The 26,355-nt window shown below is 39.9% G+C and overlaps 1 protein-coding gene across 1 annotated transcript in view; it reads right to left on the reverse strand.

Moving 5' to 3' along the window:
• PPM1D (protein phosphatase, Mg2+/Mn2+ dependent 1D) overlaps positions 1-24,361 on the reverse strand; it is a 56,624-nt gene extending 32,263 nt beyond the window's left edge. The window contains exons 1-2 of the mRNA XM_055337899.1: positions 23,701-24,361; positions 5,670-5,898 (exon numbers count right to left, since the gene is read on the reverse strand). Coding sequence (XP_055193874.1) covers positions 5,670-5,898; positions 23,701-24,172 — 701 coding nt within the window. The 5' untranslated portion in view covers positions 24,173-24,361. The remainder of the gene's footprint in view (positions 1-5,669; positions 5,899-23,700) is intronic.
• Positions 24,362-26,355: the final 1,994 nt, after the last annotated feature.

Here is a 26,355-nt window from a genome sequence, read left to right on the forward strand (position 1 = left end):
CAGATACAGACTGACCTTCACACTCATAGGATCAAATAGATGACAGCATGAAACCAGGCTCATTTAACTTCATAGGATACAGAGGAGGAAACGGTATGCCAGCGTAGCAGCTTCAATCATGTTGTCTTCAGCAATTGTCCTTAACAGAAATCCAAGAGCTATTTTCTAGCCCCCATATGAACTTCATATGCCACAGGTAAATTTCATATGCCACAGGAATCAGGGTCTTATAAGAGCCTGTGACTTACTGTACCTACATAAGTCAAACTGCATGCATACAGGGCAGCTAATAAAGTCTGTGCTTCCCAATAGAAATTTATAGTCCACTCAAAATCTTCTCTCCAGATCAGTTCCACTTCAAGACTCATTCTACCATAAGCAATATTACCCTATAACAGAACTGACATTCTATCTTAACCAGAGAAACAGTGATAGAAGAGGTAAACTCAAGGTCATCTTCCCACTAAAGAGGGGTTTTACGCCTCGTTAGCCTTCTATTCAGTAAGAAAAAGATATATAATTATTCCATAGCTACTAATGACCACTGATAAAAAAAAATATTAACTTGGGTCTCTACTACACATCTCAGATTTTAAAATTCCAGTGAGACTGAAGGTTAAAATGTTCAAGATGAAACCATACAAGTACTAGAAAAGTGGTTCTCAAAATATGGTTCAGAGGCCCCTGAGAGTCCCCCAGACGTTTTCAGGGGGTCTGTTAGGTCAAAATTATTTTCATAAGACCATGTACATACAGTGGAGTTTTTGAGAGACTACATGACGATACAATATTAAATAACAAAATGTGTCAATATTTGGATCTGTGTAACTCAGGAAACCAGTATTTTACAAATGACCAATGCCTATGTTACAAAATCACACCTGCAGGCTATATACTACATGTTTCGAACTACATATGATCTTCTGGAAAAAAACACAACTATGGGGACTTAAAGATATCAGTGGTTCCCATGAGTAAGTTAGAAGGAAAGGATAAACAGGCAGAGCACATAAGGCTTTTAGGACAGTGAAACTATTTTTATGATACTATAATGGTAGATACGTGGCATTATATATTTGTCAAAACCCTACAATATCCCTAATGTAAACTATGGGCTTTGAGTGACGATATGTCAATGTAGGGTCATCAATTGTAACAAATACACCATTCTGTTATAGGATGTTGGTAGTGGGAGAAACTGTGCACAAAAGAGGCAGGGAGGAGCACCTGGGAGGCTCAGGTCCTGATCCTGGGGTCCTGGAATCAAGTCCCATGTCAGGCTCCCCACAGGGAAGCCTGTCTATGCCTAGGTCTCTGCCTCTCTGTGTGTCTCTCATGAATAAACAAATAAAATCTTAAAAAGAGAGAGAGAGAGAGAGAGAGAGAGAGAGAGAGAGAGAAGGCAGGGAGTATACAGGAACTCTCTGTACTTTCCATTTAATTTTGCAGTGAACCTAAAACTACTCTAAAAAATAAAGTCTGGGCAGACCGGGTGGCTCAGCGGTTTAGCACTGCCTTCAGCACAGGGCCTGATCCTGGAGATCCGGGATCAAGTCCCATGTTGGGCTCCCTGCATGGAGCCTACTTCTCCCTCTCTCTCTCTCTCTCTCTCTCTCTGTGTGTGTGTGTGTGTCTCTCTCTCATGAGTGAATAAATAAAATCTTTAAAAAAATAAAATAAATAAAAAATAGTCTTAATAAAAAAAATGCATGGATTAAAAAATCATTTAACCAATGGCTCTTAATTGATACACCTACAGATCTTAATGTAAGCATATAAGGCGGCCACTGATATAATTTCAGACACTACTTCTTTTTTCAAGATTTTATTTATTCATGACAGACACAGAGAGAGAGAGAGGCAGAGACACAGGCAGAGGGAGAAGCAGGCTCCATGCAGGGAGCCCGATGTGGGACTCGATCCTGGGTCCCCAAGATCACACCCCAGCTGAAGGTGGCACTAAACTGCTGGGCCACCGGGGCTGCCCAAGACACCACACTATTATTAACCTTTAAGAAACTATCTCTTTGAGTTATGGAATAATACCAAAGAATATCCCCATACATGAAAAAGCTATTAAAATACTCCTCCCTGGGCAGCCCGGGGGCTCAGCGGTTTGGTGCCTGCCTTCGGCCCAGGGCATGATCTTGGAGTCCCGGGACTGAGTCCCATGTCGGGCTCCCTGCATGGAGCCTGCTTCTCCCTCTGCCTGTGTCTCTGCCTCTCTCTCTCTCTCTGTCTCTCATGAATAAATAAATAAAAGCTTTAAAAAAAATACTGCTCCCTATTCCAATTCTATACCTATAAAAGACCAGTTTTACTTCTGATACTATAACCAAAAAGCAGACGATAACAGACTGAGAGCAGAAGCAGATATGAGAATCTAGGTGGTCTTCTATTAAGCCAGATAATAAGGAGACATATATGCAAAATAATGCCAAGCCTCTCACTAAATATGTTTTGGGAAATAGCTAATTTTTCATTAAAAAGTGTTCATGTTAACACAATGGGTTTAATACTGTTATTTTTCAGGGCACGTGGGTGGCTCAGTCAGTTGAGACTTTTGATTTCGGCTCAGGTCATAATCTCAGGGTCCTGAGATGGGGCCCAGTGTGGGCAGGCTCCCCACTCACTGCGGATTCTACTTGTCTTCCCTCTCCCTCTGTCCCTCCCCCTACTCACATGCGCACTAGAGCTCTGTCTCTCAAATCTTTAAACATATATATTTATTTTTCAATGAACTAACAAATAGGTAAAAATGTCTCTATTTTTAGTTTCTAAAATCATTACATATAGCTAATATAAACAAAAAGCTCCTCAAGGTAGGTCCTCAATTTTTAAGGGTATAAAGGGTTCCTAAACCCAAAAATATCCCTAAGAGTTTTTAATAACCTCAGAATACGAGAACTATATGTACAGCATAAAAAAAATCAAGACATATCAGAAGAGACTGGTAACTATATTAAAACAAACTTCCATGTAGAAAAAAAAAATTCCAGGACCATAATTCAAAGCCAAATTATGAAAACAACACCTGAAACACATTACATCACATAAGACTAATTTCTCTAATTGTGAAGCAGCTCTTACATATTAATAAAAAAAAGCTAATAACCATCTTCCCCCTAAAATGAACAGAGTATAAACAGAAATACAAAGAAAAGGAAATATAAATAGTTGTTAAACAAATAAAAGATATTCAACCTTTCTCATAAGACAAATTAAAATCAAAACATCACCAAGTTTCTCCCCTTTAACCTAAAAGTTAGTATGATCAAAAAGTTCCAGAAGGATATTGTCAAGGGCATCTACATAGACTGCTGACAGAAGTGTAAACTGGTACAACCTCATAGAGACTAATAGTTGTCAACATTCAAAACATATTCCTCTTTGGCCCAGCAAGTCCTTCTAGGAAATGATCTTACAAATATACTTGTATGTACAAAAAGGTGCTTGTACGCGATTTTCATTTTACAATAATGTCTGTAATAGTAAATAAAAAATAAATTTAAAAAGCAGAAATATTCTTCAATAGGAGACTAGTTAAATAAATGATGGTACATCTATATATGGCACAGCTTCATATCTGATTGTGTATGAGTCTCTCTTTATGAAAGGTTACACAACAGTACTGGGTTTTGTGGGAGAGGGGAACTGTGAAGCCTGTGGAACAGCAGCAGCTGAAAGACCTTCTGAAGTATATCATTTTAGGCTACCTAAATTTTAATCAAATGAATGCTACCATTAAAAAAAAAACTACAGGGACGCCTGGGTGGCTCAGCAGTTGAGCGCCTGCCTTCCACTCAGAGCATTATCCAGGGTCCAGGACTGAGTCCTGCATCAGGCTCCTTGTATTATTATCATATACTTAAGCATTCTTGAGTTGTTGGGCCTTCAAGTATTTCCAGCCTTTAACAGTCATTAAACATTGCTATAATCACTCTGTTCCGATATTCTGGTCCACATTTCATATTTCTTTAGAGTACATTCCTGAAATTACTGAGTCTGTAAACATTTGAAGCTAGTGGGTATAAATTATATTCTATATTGTTCACACTAATTTATAATCCTACCAACAGGATTCCCATTTCAACAAAAATATTGAGAAGTATTTCTCTTTTAAAAAAATTTTGCTAACCCAACAGCAGGAAACAGTTTCATTTTAATAATTTTTTTTTGCGGGGCACTGGGTGGCTTACTGGTTGAGTGTCTGCTTGTGAGGCTCAGGTCATGATCCTGGGGTCCTGGGATGGAGTCCCGCAACGGGCTCCCTTTAGGAAGCATGCCTCTCCCTCTGCCTATGTCTCTGCCTCAATCTCTCATGAATAAATACACAAAATCTTTAAAAAAAATCAATAATTTTTTTTTCAAATGTTTGCTATTCTTTTGCTTTTTTTTTTTAACGCTTTTGCATTTTTATTATTGTTCAAAGTCCTCTCTTTATTCACTATCTGGGGGTGGCAGTGTTAAGGATATAAATTCTTTACCCCAGTTAGTTTACTAATACTCTGAAAAAGTCTATTTTGATTTAATAGAAGAAAAAGGAGGCAAGTAATAATATCATGGTAAGGCTTTAGTTAGAATAATTATTTAGAAAATACTGGATTCTATTTAACTTGCCTCATTCCTTCAACTTCTAAAACTTAGTATTGGAATAATTTTTGAATTTTCTCATAAAAAATAAATAAATAAATAAATAAATAAAATTTTCTCATGTTACTCATTCCTCTGATTTTTACAATAATCTTACATTTTAGTTTGCATCATAAAATATACTGAAGCCACTTTTAGTTTATAGCTTACACATTAAGACAATAACTTGAAACAGACAAAAGAAAATAGTAAGAAGAGGGATGCCTGGGTGGTTCAGTGGTTGAGCATCAGCCTGTGGGCTCAGAGCATACTCCCAGAGTCACGGGATAAAGCAGGCTCCCCCTAAGGAGTCTGCTTCTCCCTCTGCTTATGTCTCTGCCTCTCTCTCTGTGTCTTTCATGAATAAATAAATAAAATCTTTCAAAAAAAAAAAAAAAGAAAATAGTAAGAAAGGTTTGCAGCATATCTAACTTAGAAATCAAAGAAAAAAACCTTAAGATTAATTTTTTATTATTAAAGATTTTTATTTATTTATTCATGAGAGACAGAGAGAGAGATAGAGAGAGAAAGAGGCAGAGACATAGGCAGAGGGAGAAGCAGGCTCCCTGCAAGGAGCCCGATGTGGGACTCGATCTCGGTTCCTGGGATCAGGACCTGACCAAAGGCAAGACGCTCAACCGCTGAGCCATCCAGGCATCCTGCTTAAGATTAATTGTAACAAAATTCTATTCCCAAAGTCAGATTCAAATTGTTCTACTCTGGAACACTAACAGCTACTCTGCCCAGATTCCGAATGTCATGATGATCAGTATTTATATAAAAGGTGATCAATAAATCTTTGTGTGCTTTATTTGACTCCCATGAAAATATTATTTCCCTCTGGATCTATTATCAGAAAACAGTCAACTCAAACTAACAAGATAAATATGAATGCAGATGGGTACTTTATCAGGCAAATTAAAAACTTTTAACACTGAGAAAGTAATCAAAAAGGAGTAACTGGTCAATCTGGTTAGTAAAGCAGAAAAGAACTAAATAGAACCAAGATAGGAAAGACAAAACAGCACAATGATTACCTCCCACCAAGTCCTTCGATTCGTTCTCTTTCCTTGGGAAGTTCTGGTTTATGGTCCTGTGTCACCTCCACAGCTCTGACAAAATCATCCTTCGGGTCATCCTGAATTCCAAGAACCACCCCTGAGTCACCCACGTGAGCTACATACATCTTCATGCCCCGTATGATGACCACACTGGCAGTTGTCCCTGACGTGCTGGGAAGACCTGTCATTGTCTTTGGCCATTCTGCTGTAATAAGAAATAAAATATTTTACTCTTCCAGATATAGACAGTAATATTGTATCAGAATAAAAATGGCAACATGTCCACAATTAGCATGTTAAAACTTGAATTAGCATAGGATAAAATTTAAAAACATTTTGAAAGCTATTTAAAAAGAACTTGTGTTAATTCCTTCATCAACATATTAATAAATTAACTTTACAAATAATGTAATTATATTACAACCATCAAACAAATCCTAGGAGAAAAATATTACAGGACAGATTTACTAGTTCCACATGTCTTAGTCCTAACCTACATTTAGTGGGCGACGATGTGTTCAGAGTTTTGATACTTGTATAGCCAGTAGCTTAGCATCCATTTATTAATCTCTCTTTGAAAGGATTCTCAGAAAAAGCTACTTATTGTCGAAATAGTTACTTTGGATATTCAAAATCTAATAAATAACATTTTTATGAGCACTTACTGTGTACCAGGTTCTGTGCTAAGAGCTTTACATATATTATCTCAAATAATATTTACAACAAACCACTTAGGTAAATTATTCCCATTATTTTCATTTCACAGATGAGGAATCAATCGTTTTAATAGTTAAGAAAGTTGTTTAAGATAACTCAAATATTAAATGGCAGAGACCCAATATATTTAATCCTAAAACCTTATATTGACTAATTACATCCATTTGTCATTTAAAAAATCTGAAATATTCTGGAATATTAAACAAACTACAATTTATAGTTCATGACAGCCAACTGAATCCAAACAGTGACATAGTCTCCTCACCAAATCCCACTGAAAGGACAGAATATAAATATTAGAGAAGTTCACAGCAGTCATGAAATACAGAGGAGGGTCAAAGCAAATCTGAGGAATCCCTTGAATCTTAACGAAATGTAATTATATTAAGGGAAAAATCAGAATGTAAAATCTATAATCCAGTAAGTGAAAAGCACAGTCATAAAGAAGGCAATACATCAGTTTTCCCTGGTAACAGAGTCCTGAAAAGGGATCCCTGGGTGGCGCAGAGGTTTAGCGCCTGCCTTTGGCCCAGGGCGCGATCCTGGAGACCCAGGATCGAATCCCACGTCGGGCTCCCGGTGCATGGAGCCTGCTTTTCCCTCTGCCTGTGTCTCTGCCCCTCTCTCTCATTCTGTGTGACTATCATAAATAAGTAAAAAATAAATAAACATTGTTTAAAAAAAAAAAAAAACAGAGTCCTGAAAAGCTCAAACTCAGAGATTGGGCAAAGGCTGAGGTAGCAATCAATGATATGAGCTTGGCAGATTTATTTTAAAACTGCAAAAGCTAGGTCAGCGCCTAAACTCTCCACACAGTAAAAGGTGAAACATTTTAGTTCCTATGCTACCAGTACCTATAATACCTCTCTTTTAAGGAAAGTGATGCATCTGTTGATAGAAACCACAGGGTCTCAACAGCGATGAGGTGGAAGAAATAGGACCTAAAAAACTTGATGTGGTGCCACACAACTTTCATAGCCACAAGACTTCTCTAGTATATTCATTCTAATTAGAGTTCTTTTCTTTACATTATTACATATGCTGAAAAGACATTTTTTGAATCCTACAAAGCATCTCCTCATCTCATCCTACAGATGGAATCTACACTACAGAATCCCGTTACTCACAGCAGAGGGCTAGTTGCAGTATATGAAATAATGACCCTCACAATTGCTGAGGGAAACCAGAATGGCTACCAATATTGATGAAGCCAGAAATTCATACACATACACAACGTAAAATCATCTGCAACAGTACCAGACATCCAGTAAGTGCTCGATAAATGTTATTTTTTGTTGTTATAACCATTATTTAAGAAGAGCAAACAGCCTAAGAGGCATCAAGAGCAGTACACAAAGAGAAAACCGCCCCCAAGAATATATCTGTGGAAGAATCAAAAGAATCTATAGACTACTGGCATTGATAAGGTCCAGTAAAGTTACTGAATATAAACATTGTTATATATATAAAAAAAAAAATCCATGCTATTTCTGTAAACCACCAACAACAAAAAAAAATTACAAAATGTAACTTAAAAAAAGATACCATTCACAACAGCAACAAAAGGTATATGGTATCTAGGAACAACGCTAACAAATTTCTAACAAGACCTTTATAGAAAAGTTATAAACTAGTGGACCAAAAGAACAGAATAGTCAGCACAGAAACAGACCCATGCATCCTCAAACACCTGATATATGAACAGTGGAGAAAGACGGACTTTCAGGGGCACCTGGGTGGCTCAGTTAAGCATCTGCCTTCAGTTCAGGTCATGATCCCAGGGTCTTGGGATGGAGCCTGGCATTGGACCCCTGTTCAGTGGGATGTCTGCTTCTCTCTCTCCCTTTGCCCCTCCTCCTTACTTATTCCTCCTCCAAAGACATAAACAAAATCTTAAAAGAAAAAAAAAAGCTGACTTTCATTACATGGAATTGGGACAAGATTTTTAAAAAAGCAAAAACAAAAAAACACTTTGGGTCCCTGATGCCAAGCACAAAAAAAAAAAAAAAAAAAAAAAATCAATTAAATGACCTAATATGAAAATCAAAGCTAAAATGCTTAGAAAATATATAGGAAGGTACATTCATGACCTCAGAATAGGAAAGGTATTCCTAAAGACAAAGAATGGCCTAGCCATATAAAGAAAATGACTGAGAAGCTGTAATACCATCAAAATTAAGAATTTCTGTTCTTCAGAAAATACCATTACTAGAGTTAAAAAGATGACTCACAGAATGGAGTTTGTAATAACACACCACAGAAATGGTATCCAGAATATATTAAAATGCTCCTACAAAACAAATCAAGACAAACTATGCAACAGAAAAATGAACAAAAGGCTTGAACAGGGGGATGCCTGGGTGGCTCAGTGGTTGAGCGTCTGCCTTGGCTCAGGATGTGATCCCCACCTCAGGGTTTCAAGTCCCACATCGGGCTCCCTGCGGAGGAGTCTGCTTATCCCTCTGCCTATGTCTCTGCCTTTCTCTTTGTATCTCTCATGAATGAATGAATGAATGAATGAATAAATAAATAAATAAATAAATCTTTAAAAAAAAAAAGGTTGAATGGGCCTTTTGCAAGAGAAGAAATCCAAACGTGCAAAGGTGTTCAGTATTTCTAATCAATAGGGAAATACAAATTAAAAACCACAATGAGCTACCACTACATAATTATCAGATAGCATAAATTAAAATCTGACAACAGAAACTGTGATTAAGGGCAGTCCCAGTGGCTTAGAGGTTTAATGCCTCCTTCAGCCCAGGGTGTGCTCCTGGAGACCCAAGATCGAGTCCCACATCGGGCTCCCTGCATGGAGCCTACTTCTTCCTCTGCCTGTGTCTCTGCCTCTCTCTCTCTCTGTGTCTCTCATGAATAAATGAATAAAATCTTAAAAAAAAAAAAAGAAAGAAACTGTGATTAAGAATGTAGAACAACATGTCCTATCAACTACTGGTGGGAGTATAAACTGATATAACCACTTTGGAAAATATCCAGACATTATCAAAAATTAAGATGTATACACTTTGACTACTTAATATCCCTATATATATGCCATAAATTAATGTACATATACACACAGTACATATGAATGTTCAGAGCTACATTGCTCATACAGGCTGAGGAGCAATCCAAACGTTCAATGTGACAACAAACTACACTATATGTAACATGTAAGAATCTCACAAGAAGCATCAGAGGAAAGCAAACAGCATGATTTTCTTCAAAAGAAAACTATCATATTTACAAATAAGTAGTAAAACTATTAAGCAAATCAGGGCACCTTGCTGGCTCAGTTACCGGAGCATTCAATTCTTCATTGAGGTTTTGGGATTGAGCCTAATGCCCAGTATACAGATTACCTAAAAATAAAATCTTGGTGCACCTGTATGGCTCAGTTGGTTATGCATCCAACTCTCGATTTCAATGAAGGTCATGATCTCAGGGTCCTGAAATTGAGCCCCACATCAGGCTCCACACTGAGTTCCGTGGAGCTTGCTTAAGATTCTCTCCCCACCCCCCTGCCCCTGCTCCACCCCTCAGGCTATCTTTAAAAAATAATAAATAAAATCTTTTAAAAAAGAAAAGAAGGGACACCTGGGTGGCTCAGTGGTTAAAAACGTCTGTCTCAGCTCAGGGCATGATCCTGGAGACCCAAGATCGAATCCCACATCAGGCTCCCTGCATGGAGCCTGCTTCTCCCTCTGCCTATGTCTGCCTCTCTCTCTGTGTCTCTCATGAATAAATAAATAAAATCTTAAAAAAGAAAAGAAAAGAGAGAAAAGAAAAGAAGAGAGAAAAGAAAAGGAAAGGAAAGGAAAGGAAGAAAGAAAAGAAAAGAAGAAAAGAAAAGAAAAGAAAAGAAAAGAAAAGAAAAGAAAAGAAAAGAAAAGAAAAGAAAAGAAAAGTAGTTGGGCACCTGAGTAGCTCGGTTGATTAAGTGTGTCTACCTTTGACTCAAGTCATGAGCTCACGGTCCTGGGATGGAGCCCCTCATTGGGCTCCCTGCTCAGTGGAGAGCCTGCTTCTCCCTCTCCCTCTGCCCCTCCTCCCTGCTTGTGCTTACTCTCTCTTAAATAAATTAGTAAAAAAAAAAATTTTTTTAAAGGGAAAAAAAGTGATGCCTGGGTGGCTCAGTGGTTGGGCATCTGCCTTTGGCTTAGGGCATGATACCGGGATCTGGGATCCAGTCCCACATCATGCTCCCTGCAGAGAGCCTTCTTCTCCCTCTGCCTATGTCTCTGCCTCTCTCTCTCTGTGTGTGTGTCTCTCATGAATAAATAAAAAAACAAGTTAAGTCCCTAGAACTATAGCCACAGAAGTCAGGATGATGGTTATCCTTTGAGAGACGATAATAATATGAGATGAGAAAAGACATATGGGAGCTTCTGTAGTATAGGCAATGTTCTCTTTCTTAACCATATGGTGTTCATTTTACAAGTCTTCATTGAAGTATACATTTATGTTTTATGGCCTTTTCTATTTGTATACTATGTTATATTTCACAACTTGTTTAAAGTTTAAAAAAAAAAAAAAAAAGAAAGCAGCAGCAGCAGGAAGAAGGCATGGATTTTGCAGCCATAGATCACAGCATACAGCTCGCCCAGCCACCTAGTTTCCCAGTTTGGTTACAGATATTATTCCTAGAACCTCAGCCTAGAGTGTGTTGAATGTTTCTTTAGCCCTTTCAGCTATTTTGTGGATTAACTAGAGCTCTTGCTAAAACCTTTTCTTTTCAAATTATAATAGATTCTGTGCTTTGTAGTTAAGAAGCTAAAAAATCAAAAATCTATTATCACGATTAAGTATTAATGAGGTGAACTCCTGGAAAATAAGCATTCAGAAAATAAAATTTACCAGCTGTTTGCAAAAGGCACCTAAAACAAGACAGAAAAGAAGAAAAAGAGCTTTTTTTTAAAAAAAAAAAAAAAAGGAGGGGATCCCTGGGTGGCTCAGCGGTTTAGCACCTGCCTTTGGCCCAGGGCACGATCCTGGAGTCCCAGGATCGAGTCCCATGTCGGGCTCCCAGCATGAAGCCTGCTTCTCCCTCCTTCTGTGTCTCTGCCCCTCTCTCTCTCTCTCTCTCTCTCTCTCTCTCTCATGAATAAATAAATCTTTTTTTAAAGGATATTCAAACATACAATATTAACATTTAAATCATGTTTTTGGGGATCCCTGGGTGGCGCAGCGGTTTGGCGCCTGCCTTTGGCCCAGGGCACGATCCTGGAGACCCGGGATCGAATCCCACGTCGGGCTCCCGGTGCATGGAGCCTGCTTCTTCCTCTGCCTATGTCTCTGCCTCTCTCTCTTTCTCTCTCTGTGACTATCATAAATAAATAAAAATTAAAAAAAAATAAATCATGTTTTTGGTCAACAACCTTAATATCTACAAAGAACTATTCTGCAAAGATCTAAAAATATTGAACAATCCATGCTTTCTTCATTTGAAAAGTCAATCTTTTATGTTACATTTTGCCTCACCTTTTTCTAGACTTCTACACTAATTAATCTATTTATGGTTATTAGTATATGTGCTGCTGAAGCAAGCACTCTATTTATGGTTATTTTCATTAATTGGGAGTTTAAGGATCCTAAAATTATTATTCTTTTTCAATATTCAAAAAATTTTCCAAATAAACTTTAGAAGTAACTTGCAATTTTTAAAAAAAGAACCATGGGGCACCTGGGCAGGATAGTCATTTAGGCGCCAGACTCTTGGTTTAGGCTCAGGTCATGATCTCAGAGTTGTGAGATGAAGTCCTGCATCTGGCTCCAAGCTCAGAATGGAATGTGCTTGAGATTCATTCTCTCTCTCTCTCTCTCTCCCCCCCTCCCTGCGCCTCCCACTCAAATAAATAAATTTTTAAAAAAGCAAACTCTGTTGAGGTTCTGATTAAAACTGCAATAAATTTATGTATTAAGTAATCAACATTTTTCTAATTTGTCTTCCTTGTTTTCTACTTTACATGTTAATCTTTAAATTTCTAAAAAATGACTTAAAACTAGGAGCATATTAAAAAGATAGTACATGAATTCTAACCTAAGTATCTTTAAACAAGAACATATGTATGAGCCATTAAAACAAAGACTAATAAATTTTATAATAAAACTATGAAATTTCTGAATGAAATAAAACTATTATAAATAAGTACAGAATGTATAAGTTCTTTGTGATAAGTTTAAAACTTGGAGTAGTCGTGTATTTACCATGTACCAAAAAATATATACCAAGTTACCTCTCAGGAGATAAGTAAGTACTACCATCATCTTTATTTTAGAGATGAGGATGCTCCAGATAAGAGAAGTTTCACCCAAGGTCATAAAGGTAATAAGTGGAAAATCTGAGATTCAACCCAGGCAATACAACATACTCCTAAATCACTGTGCTAAGGGTTGTTACAGAATTCTAATGCCAAAGTAGTAAGATGTAAAAGCCTTCAGAAAAGCAATTTGAAAACAAGTACCTAAAACCATCAGATGTACATTCTTTCAAATAATTCAGCTTTGAGAATTTTTTTCCTGAGGGAATAATCCAGATGAAGCATAAAGCTATGTGGCTTTCACTTGAGCCCTTATTTACAGTACTAAATATAGTGTGCACCTGTCTAGCACCCCCCCCATTCCTCCCTCTAGTTCTAGCATCCCAATTTTTGTTCTGGAGTACATAGCTTCCACTGTATGCAGTCTTCCTCTAATGCAACTGAAAAACTTGCCTGCTCCTAGCCTAGAGGTAGGCAAATGATCTAACCTAAATCAGACTCAGATATTTGTGTCTTTTTTAAAGGCATAATGCCAGAAAACTGTGGCGATGATCCACCTCAGAGATTCAAATCTTTCTTTTTTTTTTAATTTTAAAAGATTTTATGTATTTATTCATGAAAGACACACAGAGAAAGGTAGAGACACAGGCAGAGGGAGAAGCAGGCTCCCTGCGGGGAGCCCAAAGCGAGACTCAATCCCAGGATCCTGGGATCACGACCTGAGCCAAAGGCAGATGCTCAACCACTGAGCCATCCAGGCAGCCCAGATTCAAACCTTTCTTTTTTCTTTTTTTTTTTTTTTAGATTCAAACCTTTCAATGTGTATTCACTACTCTGGTTATGTCCACTCCCGAGACCTGGTTTAGTCTTCAGTTAATTCTGTGATCTACCCAATGTCCTTCCAATAAGCTCCCATGTTCTCTTCCTTCCTTAATGTAGACCAAGTTAGTGTTGCTTTCAAAGAACTGTAATATAAAATTTGTATCACAAATAGGCTATAGGCGACTAACCCACAGAAAAATGTCAATTAGTTACTGAACCAGTAAGGGATAGAAGGCATCAGGACTCTCATTCATATTCCATATGGTAACAAACTAGCCCACGGTATACAGTGGTAAGATAAGGGCTGGCCTTATCAATAAAGAAATAGTAAACAGATAAATAGATAGTCTGTAATTAGCATACTAGCTTAGAACTGTGGTAATAAAACTTTTCTGGTTCAGCTAATGCAAACATTGAAACCTGGCCTCAGGCATATGACTCTGTCAAACAAATCTGTCATAACAAATTTGTTATGACTGACTGATATGATTTGGTATAATGGATTATGAATTAAATTGTATCTCTCCAAAAAAGATATCTGAAGTCCCAACACCCAGTACCTCAGGATGTGACCTTATTTGGAAATACGGTCTTTAGGGAGGTAATCAAGTTAAAATAAGGTTATCAGGGTGGGTCCTGACCCAATATGACTGGTGTTCCCGTAAAAAGGGAATATTCTAACACAAAGACAAACACAAAGAAGGAAGATAATGTAAATATACATAGGGAGAGGATGACCATGGGACTAGAGTACTAGAATGATGACACACCTACAAGTCAGGGAATGCCAGGGACTGCCAGTAAACACCAGAAGCCAGAAGTCTCCCTTAGAGCTTTCAGAGTTGAGTAGAGAGAGAGCATAGCTCTGCCAACACCTAGATTTTGAACTTTAGGCCTCCAAAACTGAGATAATTAATCTTTTTTAAGTCAAGTTTCAGTACTTTGTTACAGCAGCTCTAGAAAATGAACAGTGAAACAGAGGAAATAATTACTCTATTACATGCATTCAATCCCACATATCCACTCCCATGAAAGGTTCAGATGACTGTCTTCAATTCTCTTTTTTCAAGGTTTTATTTATTTATTCAAGAGAGACACAGAGAGAGGCAGAAACACAGGCAGAGGGAGAAGCAGGCTCCAACGCAGGGAGCCCAATGTGAGACTCGATCCTGGGTCTCCGGGATCACACTCTGGGCAGAAGGCGGCGCTAAACCGTTGAGCCACCTGGGCTGCCCCACTTTCTTCAATATAAATGCTTATGGAAACAATTAGGTAATATCAAAATCTTTTAAACACATTTTATTGACTCTTCTCTCTAGGCAAGGAATGAAAGAGGGTGAAAATAAAATTGGTTCCTTGATCTGTGTGGGGATGGGAGAACCCCAAGGTGACAGATCAGATAGTAGTACTTAATAACCTAAAGCAAAGCTGGTAGGGTTACCTTACCTAATTGACATCAGGACAGTAGAAAAAAATGGATCTTAAGAATGGTCACTCACAAGGCCTTATTTGATTCAAAGAACCAAAGCAAAACAAAACAAAACAAAGAAAAACCAAAAAACTTTCCAAGTTTAGTTAAAGGAGTACTGTTAATCTTCTTCAAAATGGTATATGGCCATTTTTACATGTAGTTGTACACTGAGAAAAGAGGAATACCCACATCATTGAGTAACAGCTGAGGCTCTAAGATAATTCTGGAGCTATAAAACAAAACCACAGTCCACTGGTCAAGAGCTAGGCTGATGGAGGTCAAGTACTAAGTAAGACTGAATCCAGTCTACATCAGACTCAGTGGAATCCCAAACCTATCTTACAGGTAGTTTAGTCCCCAAATAACTGCAGCAACAAATAGCTTCCCCTCATACCTCATAATTGACGGGTCAGTAAAAAAAGGCTAAGTGTAAGATTTTAGAGCACCTCACCAAAGATACTCTCCTCCAAAATAGTAAATTAAAACATTACCCCACCTCTCGAAGAATCACAAAGATTGGCTGTCACCATTAAAACAAAAAGCAGAGATGGAGATCCTACATATTTAATTCTGTAGTTTGACCACTGCAAAAGTCTGATTGCTCTTAGAAAATGACAATGGATTATATTCAAACGATGATCCTAAATGCAGCTGCTGTTTCTGATTTATCCTCTTTATGAAAAAAATAAACATAGCCTTAGCTATCTCTTATGTGTGCAGCAGCAAGGCCCTGATGAAACTACTATCTAAATTCCTGGAGATATCCAGTTTTGATCTTTCCAAGACCTGTTACTTTAGGTTTGCTTTTTCTTTTTTGCATGAATAATTCAAAAAAAATTTTTTTTAATTTATGATAGTCAGAGAGAGAGAGGCAGAGACACAGGCAGAGGGAGAAGCAGGCTCCATGCACCGGAAGCCCGACGTGGGATTCGATCCCGGGTCTCCAGGATCGCGCCCTGGGCCAAGGGCAGGCGCCAAACCGCTGCGCCACCCAGGGATCCCTTGCATGAATAATTCAAAGAATTTCTTTTTCTTGAACTGATAGAAACTAAATGGCCAATGAGATATGCTACTATCACTCCCAAATACAGTTACATTATCAAATTCCTACAAACAAGGGCATTCTCTCTCCTACATACCCACAATCAACAATCAAAATCAGGAATCTACATCTAATCTATATATCTCATTCAAACTTTTATCAATTATCCTAGTAATATGCTTTATAATGAAAGCATAAAATTCAGGACCTCTTTATTATATTTACTCATCATGTTTTTTTTAGTTTTTCAATCTGGAACAATTCTCTGTTTCTTTGATGCTTTTTAAGAGTACTAGACCAATCATTTCAAGAATGTCTCTCCATTTGGGTTTGTTTCATGTTTCTTCATGTTTGTCTTTGGACTATGCATTTTTGGCAGGAATATCACAGAAGTGTTAAATATGATCTTCTCATTGCAGGCAGTATATAATTTCAATTCACCCTTAAAAATGATGCTACCATTGGTCACTTGATAAGGTGATACCTTTTTTTTTTAAGATTTTATTCACTTATTCATGAGAGACACACACACAGAGAGAGAGAGAGAGAGAGAGAGAGAGAGAGAGAGGCAGAGACACAAGCAGAGAGAGAAGCAGGCTCCATGCAGAGAGCCTGATGGGACTCAATCCCAGTCTCCAGGATCACGCACTGGTCAGAAGACAGGTGCTAAACCACTGAGTCACCCAGGGATCCCCAGATAAGGTGATATCTACCAGGTTTCTCCACTAATCTTTCCCCCCTTGTAAAATAAGTATTTTGCAGGAAGATAATCTGAGATAATATAAAAATCCTTGTCTTGTAGTGGGTTGAATGGTCCCTTCTCCCCCATGAAAGATAGGTCCACGTAGAACCTGTGAATGTGACCTTATTTGGGAAAAGGGTCTTTGCAGATCTAATTAGGTTAAAGATCTTAAGAGATCATCCTGGATTATAGTGGGCCCTAAACCCAAAAACAAGTGTCCTTAAAAGAGAAGGGGAAAAGACACACAGGAGGTGATATAAAGACAGTGGAGAATAGGAAAATACATCTACAAGCCAAGAAATGACAAGGATTGCTGGCAGCCACCAGAAGCTAGGAGAGAGCATGGAACAGATTCTCTCTCAGAGCCTCTAAAACGGAGGCTATTACCTTGATGTCAGACTTCTGGCCTCCAGAACCATGAGAGAATAAATTTCTGTTGTTTTAAGCTACCCCAAAACAATTTAGGTTAAGACCAGCTCCTTCATAATTCCTTTGGTCATATTCTTTAAAGTACGTGCTCTGATCCTCAGTCAAACTAAGTTAACAAAATTTCCACTTTATTTTAGCTAAACTGTAATTAAAATTAAAAATGTAATCAAAAAAAGGGAAAAAAATTTAAGATTTTACTGATTTATTCATGAGAGACACAGAGAGAGCGAGAGAGGCAGAGACACAGGCAGAGGGAAAAGCAGGCTCCATGCAGGGAGCCCGATATGGGACTGGATCCTGGGACTCCAGGATCATGCCCCGGGCCGAAGGCATGGGGTTAAACCTGCTGAGCCACACAGGGATCCCAAAAAAGGAAAATTTTAAAAATCTTTTTTTAATATATTAATCACCTGCATTTTATTATTTTGGAATCATTTTATACCAACAAAAGTAATACATGCATGCCACACACATACCCTCTCTCTAGCAATTTCTGAAATATTGACACTGCTTAATAATATTGAAAATCAAAACTAAGGTGAAGTAAGGAACACTTAGTACCGCAAAAAAAAAGTTCTGTATATCATATTCCTCTATAAAAACTGTGGTAAATTTCCCACAATCACATCAAAGATCACATTTACTGCAAAGCATACTGTTATCTTTCCAGTGGCTCTCTTGATAATATTGAGTAAATCATAGTTCAATACAGAAGAACTAAAACTGCAATTTGTTCACTACTTTCTTTGAACTATCAAAAGAAAGAGGCAAAAAGAACATTACTTCAAATAAATAAACCTTAAAAAAGCACAAACTTTAAAACATGATATCTTAGAAGGCAAGCATAGCACAAAAACGTACAGGTGAATATACATAAATTAGATGCATGTTACAACTTGAGATTGATCAAGAAGTAATGAAAATAAGAAAATAACATTTAAAAACTGGACTTTAGGGCAGCCTGGGTGGCTTAGCAGTTTAGCGCCACCTTCAGCCCAGGGTGTGATACTGGAGACCCGGGATGGAGACCCCGTCAGGCTACCTGAATGGAGCCTGCTGCTTTCTCTGCCTGTGTCTCTGCCTCTCCCTCTCTCTGTGTTTCTCATGAATAAATAAATAAATTCTTAAAAAATAAAAAATAGGGATCCCTGGGTGGCGCAGCGGTTTGGCGCCTGCCTTTGGCCCAGGGCGCGATCCTGGAGACCCGGGATCGAGTCCCACGTCGAGCTCCCGGTGCATGGAGCCTGCTTCTCCCTCTGCCTGTGTCTCTGCCTCTCTCTCTCTGTGACTATCATAAATAAATAAAAAAAATTTTAAAAAAAAATTAAAAAAAATAAAAATTAAAAAAAATAAAAAATAATAAATCCCTTAAAAAATGGACTTTAATTCCACTTCTAGGGTTTCTACCCAAAAGAACTGAAAACAGAGTCAATTACATACCTCTGTTCACAGAAGCATTATTCACAATAGCCAAAAGGTAGAAACAACCCAAAATGTCCATCAACAGATGAATGGATAAACAAAATGTCATATACACACAGGATAGAATACTATTCACCATTAAAAAGGAAAAAATTCGGGAGACCTGGGTAACTCAGTGGTTGAGCATCTGCCTTTGGCTCAGGTCATGATCCTGGGATATGGGCTCGAGTCCTGAATCCAGCTCCCTACAGGGAGCCTGCTTCTCCCTCTGCCTTTGTCTCTGCCTCTCTGCACCGCCCCCCCCCCCCCCCCCCCGTGTACGTGTATGTGTGTCTCTCATGAATAAATAAATAAATCTTTAAAAAAAAAAAGGAAAAAATTCTGATACCTGCTGTAATTTGGATGAAACTTAAAGACATTATGCCAAGTAAAATAAGACACAAATGGACAAACATTGTATGCATTCCACTTATAGGAGGTACCTATAATAGGCAAATTCATAGTGACACAATGTAAAACAGAGGTTACCAAGGGCTTGGAAAGAGAGTAATGGGGAATTATTGTTAATGGTCACAGAGTTTCTATAGGGGATGAACAAATTCTGAAAATGGACAGTGGTGATGGGTGCACACCACTGTGAATATACTTAATACCACTGAATTATACACATAAAATTGGCTAAAATGAAAAAAAATTGGCTAAAATGGTAAATTTTGTATGTACTTTACCAGTTTTTCATTTCAACCACAGAACTTCCACTATACTAGCAGCTACTTTGAGCAAGGAATCTACTCTAATAGGTTAATTACAAAGTACATAAGACACTTCCACCCAGCCAAAGACCTCAAGATTTATCTGAAAGGCAGATAAAACATAATGTTTATCTCACAGTGGTCTGTGTGATCTTTACAGGGATTTCACAAAGCCAAAATTATTTTCATAATAATTCTAAGAGTTGGGGATCCCTGGGTGGCGCAGCGGTTTGGCGCCTGCCTTTGGCCCAGGGCGCGATCCTAGAGACCTGGGATCGAATCCCACGTCGGGCTCCTGGTGCATGGAGCCTGCTTCTCCCTCTGCCTGTGTCTCTGCCTCTCTCTCTCTCTGTGACTATCATAAATAAATAAAAAAAATTAAAAAAAAATAATTCTAAGAGTTTATTTCCCCTTTTCACTGTGTTGACATTTGCAACGATGGTTCAAAAACAGTGGTAAAACTGCTGGTGCCTTAGCAAGAATCAAGGCAGTGACACCAAACTGAGACAGTTGTCACTGTATTCTCCATAACCACCCACTTATAGTTTAAAAAAAAAAAAAGGCAAACCAGTTTTACTTAAGAATGTCCTTGATGTTGCAATAACAATTAATTTCATTAAGCCTCCACCCATGAATACACAGCTTTTCACGATCTGAATGACAAAAAGGGAAGTATGTACAAAAGGCTTCAGTTACATATTATGGCTATCTAAAGGAATAGTACATCTGACTCTGCAAATTATGAAATGAACTAACCCCAATTTTCATGGACCATCATTTTTACTTGGAAGACTGATGAACTATGTTAATAAGATTTGGGCACTTGGCATACATTTTTCTTCAAAATAAACAAAGTGAGCCTTTCCCTTCAAGAAAAACACCTGTTAGCATTGGTTGCCAGTAATAAATTTCTAATTGCTGCTTAAAAAGTTCCTTTTTGGAAAATCTATATCCACTACAGTAAACTTGATAGCTTCCCAATCTTAATTGGGAAATATTAATAAATGTAATGTTTTCATATTGCATAATAAAATACGTCAATATTTGGAAGATTTGCATAATTTAGTGAAATGCTATTTTCAAAACGACTAATGTACCATGTCATAAATTACACTAGTAAAAGATTCAAAGTGCAAGACAGGGGCACCTGGGCGGTTCAGTCAGTTAAGCATCTGCCTTTCACTCAGGTCATGATCCTAGGGTACTGGGACCCACCTCTGCATCAGGCTCAAGACGGGTGTCTGCTTCTCCCTCTGCCCCCTCTCCCCCACCCATGCTTGTACTCCCTTTCCCTCTCAAATAAATAAATAATCTTTTTAAAAGTACAAGACAGACCAATGCATTTTAATGTAAAACTACAAAAAGGCCTTTGATACGGTTTCAGGTTCCATTTTTTACTAACCTTAAGAAATGATTACTTTGGCATACAATATCCAGAATTATCTGAAAACACTACAAACTAATCCTCCCTTTTCCTACTATATATGTGAGGCTGCCTTCTTTATATACTTCAACCAGACAACACAGCACAACAGAGTGCAGAAGCAGATATGAGAATATTTATTTAGGTATTTCAGAAGAATGACTTTTCATTTAAATCACATATTAATAATGAATGCTTATTGAATAGTTATAATGAATTATGACTAGTATATTCACTTAAATATATTAACATATATTTAATTTATTTTTAATAGTAATAAATATTTTTACATTTCCTCAGTTTTAATTTCTCTTTAAGTTTTAATGTGACAGGGATCCCTGGGTGGTGCAGCGGTTTAGCGCCTGCCTTTGGCCCAGGGCACGATCCTGGAGACCCGGGATCGAATCCCACGTCGGGCTCCCGGTGCATGGAGCCTGCTTCTCCCTCTGCCTGTGTCTCTGCCTCTCTCTCTATGACTATCGTAAATAAATAAATAAATAAATAAATAAATTTAAAAAAAAATTTAAAAGTTTTAATGTGACAGATGTAGCCCACACAAACAAAAGCTCTTCGGGGTCCTCAATCATTTAAGAGTAAAAAAGGTTCTAAGAGCAAAAAGTTTGAGAAGCACTGCTATAATCTAACGAGCACTACAAAAGTAGACACAAAGGATGCTTAATTCCAAAAGAAAAAAAATATATATTCCAAAAGAAACCCAAGTCTTCACAGAAGAAAACACATTGACTTAGAAATTGAGTTTTTCAGTATTCTTTTTTGGGGGAGAATTCAAGAAAATGGAATATTTCAATGTGCCCTGGGAAAAAAGTGAGTAGACTAATGTGTTAGAAATGTTAACAGATAAAATTAACAGGGAGTCTAAAATTGTAATGGGAAGGGCTTGGATTATAAACTGCAGTTTGTTTATATTATAGAAAATGAGGAGCCACTCATGAATTTGGGACTGAAGCACAATTTTTCTTAAAAACCTCCATCTCTTATGTCAAGACTTTCACGTACTCAGCACTGCTTTTTTGTTTTTGTTTTTGTTTTTTTTTAATTCGAGTTTTGAGGATGGCGTACAACCCTTAGCTGTGGAACAAAGCAAACTTAAATTTTTGTTTGGTATACAAAGCTCTAAATCATGCCTCATAGGAGTTCAAGTTTGACTCAAAAAGCATGTGTATGTCAAAAAATATACACATTCACATCTGACAGCACGGTCCCTGCCTTATTAAAATGCTCAAGTAACAGGGTTTATACTTTATCCTTTTAACTCAAGTATATGGTAAATTCATGCTGCTCCAAAAGTACTGCAAAATAAGCAGGCCTGTAAATAGTTCTTTGTGTCTAATCTTCCTCTATCTTGTTATCTTGGTGTCCACTGCCGGTTGCCCTGCAGGCAAAGGAATGACATATTTCTGGAATATACTGCAGTGCTTTCAGCTCTGCTCTGCCTACACAAAAACAAAACAAATAATAGGGGCCTCTGGGATTGGATGGGAAACGCCTCTGACGGGAAGACTGGTTGTTCTATGAGTCAATCAAACAATTTTTGGCAGGAAGCCAGGCAAATAGAAAACAGACTTTGAAAGGAACTGGTCTACAATTCTATGACAATACGAAAGAAGAAAAAGAAGAAAGGAGAAAGAGGAAAGAAAGAGGAAAGAAAAGAAAAGAAAAGAAAAGAAAAGAAAAGAAAAGAAAAGAAAAGAAAAGAAAAGAAAAGAAAAGAAAAGAAAAGAAAGAAAAGAAAAGAAAAGTTAAGTTCTCCATTATTTGACCAATCTTTACCCTCTTCTCGGTTCCTCTGCAGAAAATAAAGCAACATTATGCTACGATAAACAAGAGGATTTTTTTTAAAACGAGTTATTATCTTGTCTCTAAAAGAGGACTCCTGTCATTTATACAGAGCAATGGATAAGCAGCTGTAAGTCTGTACGATAACATTTACTGGCTACAGAAACACTGGATGCTTTGGAAAACATCCGAAGTTTAGATGAAACTACAACTCCAACGAATTTTTTAGAAAGTACACTATTTCCTTTTGGCGTAGTTTCTTTTCTCTTGTTACTGTGACGAGCAGTTAACAACTTTTAACCAGTAACTGGTGAGACCTACCTGACAGCAAGTAGCTAAGACAACCGCAAAAGAAAGTGTGCTTTTTTTACCAAGCCCCAGAAGTTTACACACACTCCTAACGTGGGGCCAGCTTAAGAGGTAGCAACGCGCATTCCTCGCTTTTGTTGTTCATAAGCAGTACAAACATAAATACCCTAAACACTTTTTTTTTTTTTTTTTTTTTATGATCGACACAACCGCATTCCTCCCAAGACTAAGTTGCTGGATGACTACATTTAATCTTCTTAAATTAGTTTCTAGTACACTTCAGCTACCAGCCGCCTGGGGTCAATATGGAGAGCTGACACCAGCCGTAGGAGGCAACCCGACGGGGGCAAGTCCTTCAAGAGCAAAATCGTGACAGATTCTAAGGAAGCACTCTCATTTCTGCCGTCCCCCCGCTTCCTTTGCGTGTGGCCCAGGTAGCTACGCATTTTCAATTCGTCTTCTGGCCAAAATCTGGCGCCAGGTTTCAAACACATGTATCCGCAGCCTTACCACCAAAAGTGAAGCCGGGAGAGGACCGCGTCCCTGGATCCCGGGAGGGTGGAAGGACGGCGCGGCGCGGCGCGGGGCGGCTGCGGGATGCGGGATGCGGGATGCGGGCTGCGGCCATCCGCATCTCCCCCAAGGTTACTCCGCCCAGCTCTCCGCCCCGGAAAGCGCCAGCGGACCGAGGGGAGACTTCGCTTCCACCACTGGGCACTTCGTAGCGCTCCCGCAGCCGGGGGCCCACGCGGGGGCTGGCGCTCCGAGAAGAGCCCTCCACTGCCCCGAAAAAGAGGCGGGCGGCAAACCAGCAGCGAACTTACCCAGTTTCTTCCACATGGCGAGGTGACAAGCGAGGAAGCCTTTGCGGATGGCAGCGCAAACCTTCGCCGGCTCGGACGAGGTGAATCCCTTCTGCTTCTTGATGAAACCCCACAAATGCTCCCGGGCAAACTGTGCCGCCTCCCGCCCGCCGTGCCCGTCGCACACGGCGAAAAATGCCACTGAGGAGCGGCGGCGGCAGCAGCGACCGGGAGCCGGCGAGGCCGCGGCGTCCGGGGGAGGGTCGCGAGCCTCTCGGGCTGCGGCCGCTGGGCCTTTCCCCGGGACTTCGCTGCCAGCGGGAGCCGGCGGGGACGGCCGCGGAGGCGACGGCTGCGAGAGCGACCGCCGCGGCCAGGGCTTTTCTTCAGCCGTCGGCTCGGGCTCCACCACGATCTGAGTAACGTCCTCCATGTACTTCCTCCCGCCCTGGTCGGAGAAGACGCTCACTCCCAGCGAGTACAGCCCCGCCATGGCCGGCTGGCTGGGATCCCGCCGGTCCCACGCAGCCCGCCGAATCCGGCGGCGGGAGACGCGCTCAGCGCCCGCCGGCCAACTATTGTTTATCTTCGACGACGCCGAGAGGGGGGAGGGGGCGGTCCCGGAGGGGGGGCGCGCGATGTCGGGACTTGTCCGCGAGAGCTGGGCCGGAGCGCTAGGGCGAGAGGAGCCGAGCCGCTGCGCCTGCGCGGTGCGCTTCCCCGCCTGCCCGCGCCCACCACACAAATCAGACGTTCTCCCCGGCTGTCGTCACTCGGCTCTCTGGGCCCGGCCAATCCGGAGTCGAGCTACGGCCAGCCCGCCCTCCGCCCTCCGCCCCAAACCCTCGCTCCTCGCGGCAACGGCCGGCCTCCGGCCTGCGGCCTCCTGCGCGGGCGCGGGGCCAGCGCGCGGCCGGCTGGGCTTTTCTCCTTCGCTTTGGGGGTTTCCGTCGCCTGCCGAGCACTTACCGACCAACTTGAGCTGTCACCTTTTTGGCCCAGTCGCCGGGATCGTAATGCAGCGCTCCGCCCTCGGCATTGCGATGCTCGCCTACGGGGATAGCCGCGTAGGCTCGGGCCTCCCCCGAGCGTAGAGGAGCGGGGCGGGGGGGGGGGGGCACCTTCCATTCCTTGGAGTGAAATGGCGGGAAACCTCCCTTTTGGAAGGTCGTTTGTGAGCAGGCTGGAAGAAGCGTTGATCTCTTGAACTGGGTTTGGGTGGGATGTATCCGACTGGGAGTTTGAGGCAGGCAAATCCAGTTTGTGTCGTTAAGGAAACTTAGGAACTTTCCGCCATCCGCTGAACGGCCTTGTTTCACATAACTAGGTACGTCGGAGACTTTACAAAGGGTTATACTTTAACTAATGTTAAACAGATCGTCTCCGCTTTTGTTAAACCCAGTACTTTTATCTACGAGCCCTGGGTATGGCGTTTTACTCCTTTGGTGGTGTCACTTCAAGTAATCACTTGAAAATAGCTTACGGGAACCCAGGAGCTCCAGTGCCCTACCAGTTTGGTTATGTTCCCCACCCCTTCGCCCAGTAACTTGTAGTCTAGGTAGTGAAACCTTTGCGCGGATTTACACAAATGAAGCCTCAGGAGGCAGGGTAGTAGGTTCCCGGCAGCAAACTTTCTTGCAGTAAATCAGTTTAAAGTTCACTTTAAAAGAAAAAAAAAGTTCACTTTTCTTGCCACTTCACCATCAGGTCTCCTGGGTGCCCTTTCCTGTACGGCTTTTGAGAGTCTCAAATGGAATGATACTAACACAGAAATAGGAGTGGGGAAAATGTTCAAACAATTGGCACCAAAAAGGGGGAGGGGGGGGCACAAGTACAAATAGTCAAACTCTGTACCAATAAAAAAAAAATGAATAACCGAATCAGCTCAAGATGTAGAAAATCTGAATTGCATAAAACTACAATTATGTAGAAAATAAATGTAGTCAGAGATAAGCCCCTACACCAAAATACACTAGACCAGATAGTTTCGGAGTGAAAATACTTGGAAAAAGGTCCCAGCCTGTTTTGAAGGATTATCATAATTCATTTATCAAAACCTAACAATCATAACACTAGAAGGATATCTGCAGACTATTTTATAACTGAGAATGCAAAATCTTTTTAAATTTTTATTTATTATGATAGTCACATCAGAGAGAGAGAGAGAGAGAGAGAGAGGCAGAGACACAGACAGAGGGAGAAGCAGGCTCCATGCACCGGGAGCCCGATGTGGGATTCGATCCCCGGTCTCCAGGATCGCGCCCTGGGCCAAAGGCAGGCGCCAAAACGCTGCGCCACCCAGGGATCCCGAAAATGCAAAATCTTAAATGAAAAATTAGCAATTCTAATCCAGTAGCCTCCAGGCCACAAGACCTACAAGAGAGAACCGTTTGTGTAGCTCCGTATTATTCATTTTAACAGTGTAATCCACCTTTATTCCCTCCCTAGAGATTACAAAAAAAGATAATTCCATCCTGCTTTATAATCCTTTTCACTCAATCACAACCCGTAGCCTCCAGGTCCAACACCATTACCCTGATTAGCATCTCCATGCTACCCTCTACTTCTATTAATCTGATTCAGTGTCTACTTTTCACCAACCATTCTAACCTTTTCACTCCACACTTTAGATTTCAACATCTGTTAACAACCATTTCCCCTTTATTCTTCACCTCT

This window comes from Nyctereutes procyonoides, unplaced genomic scaffold (genome assembly GCF_905146905.1).
Source record: "Nyctereutes procyonoides isolate TBG_1078 unplaced genomic scaffold, NYPRO_anot_genome, whole genome shotgun sequence".
Classification (NCBI taxonomy): domain Eukaryota; kingdom Metazoa; phylum Chordata; class Mammalia; order Carnivora; family Canidae; genus Nyctereutes; species Nyctereutes procyonoides.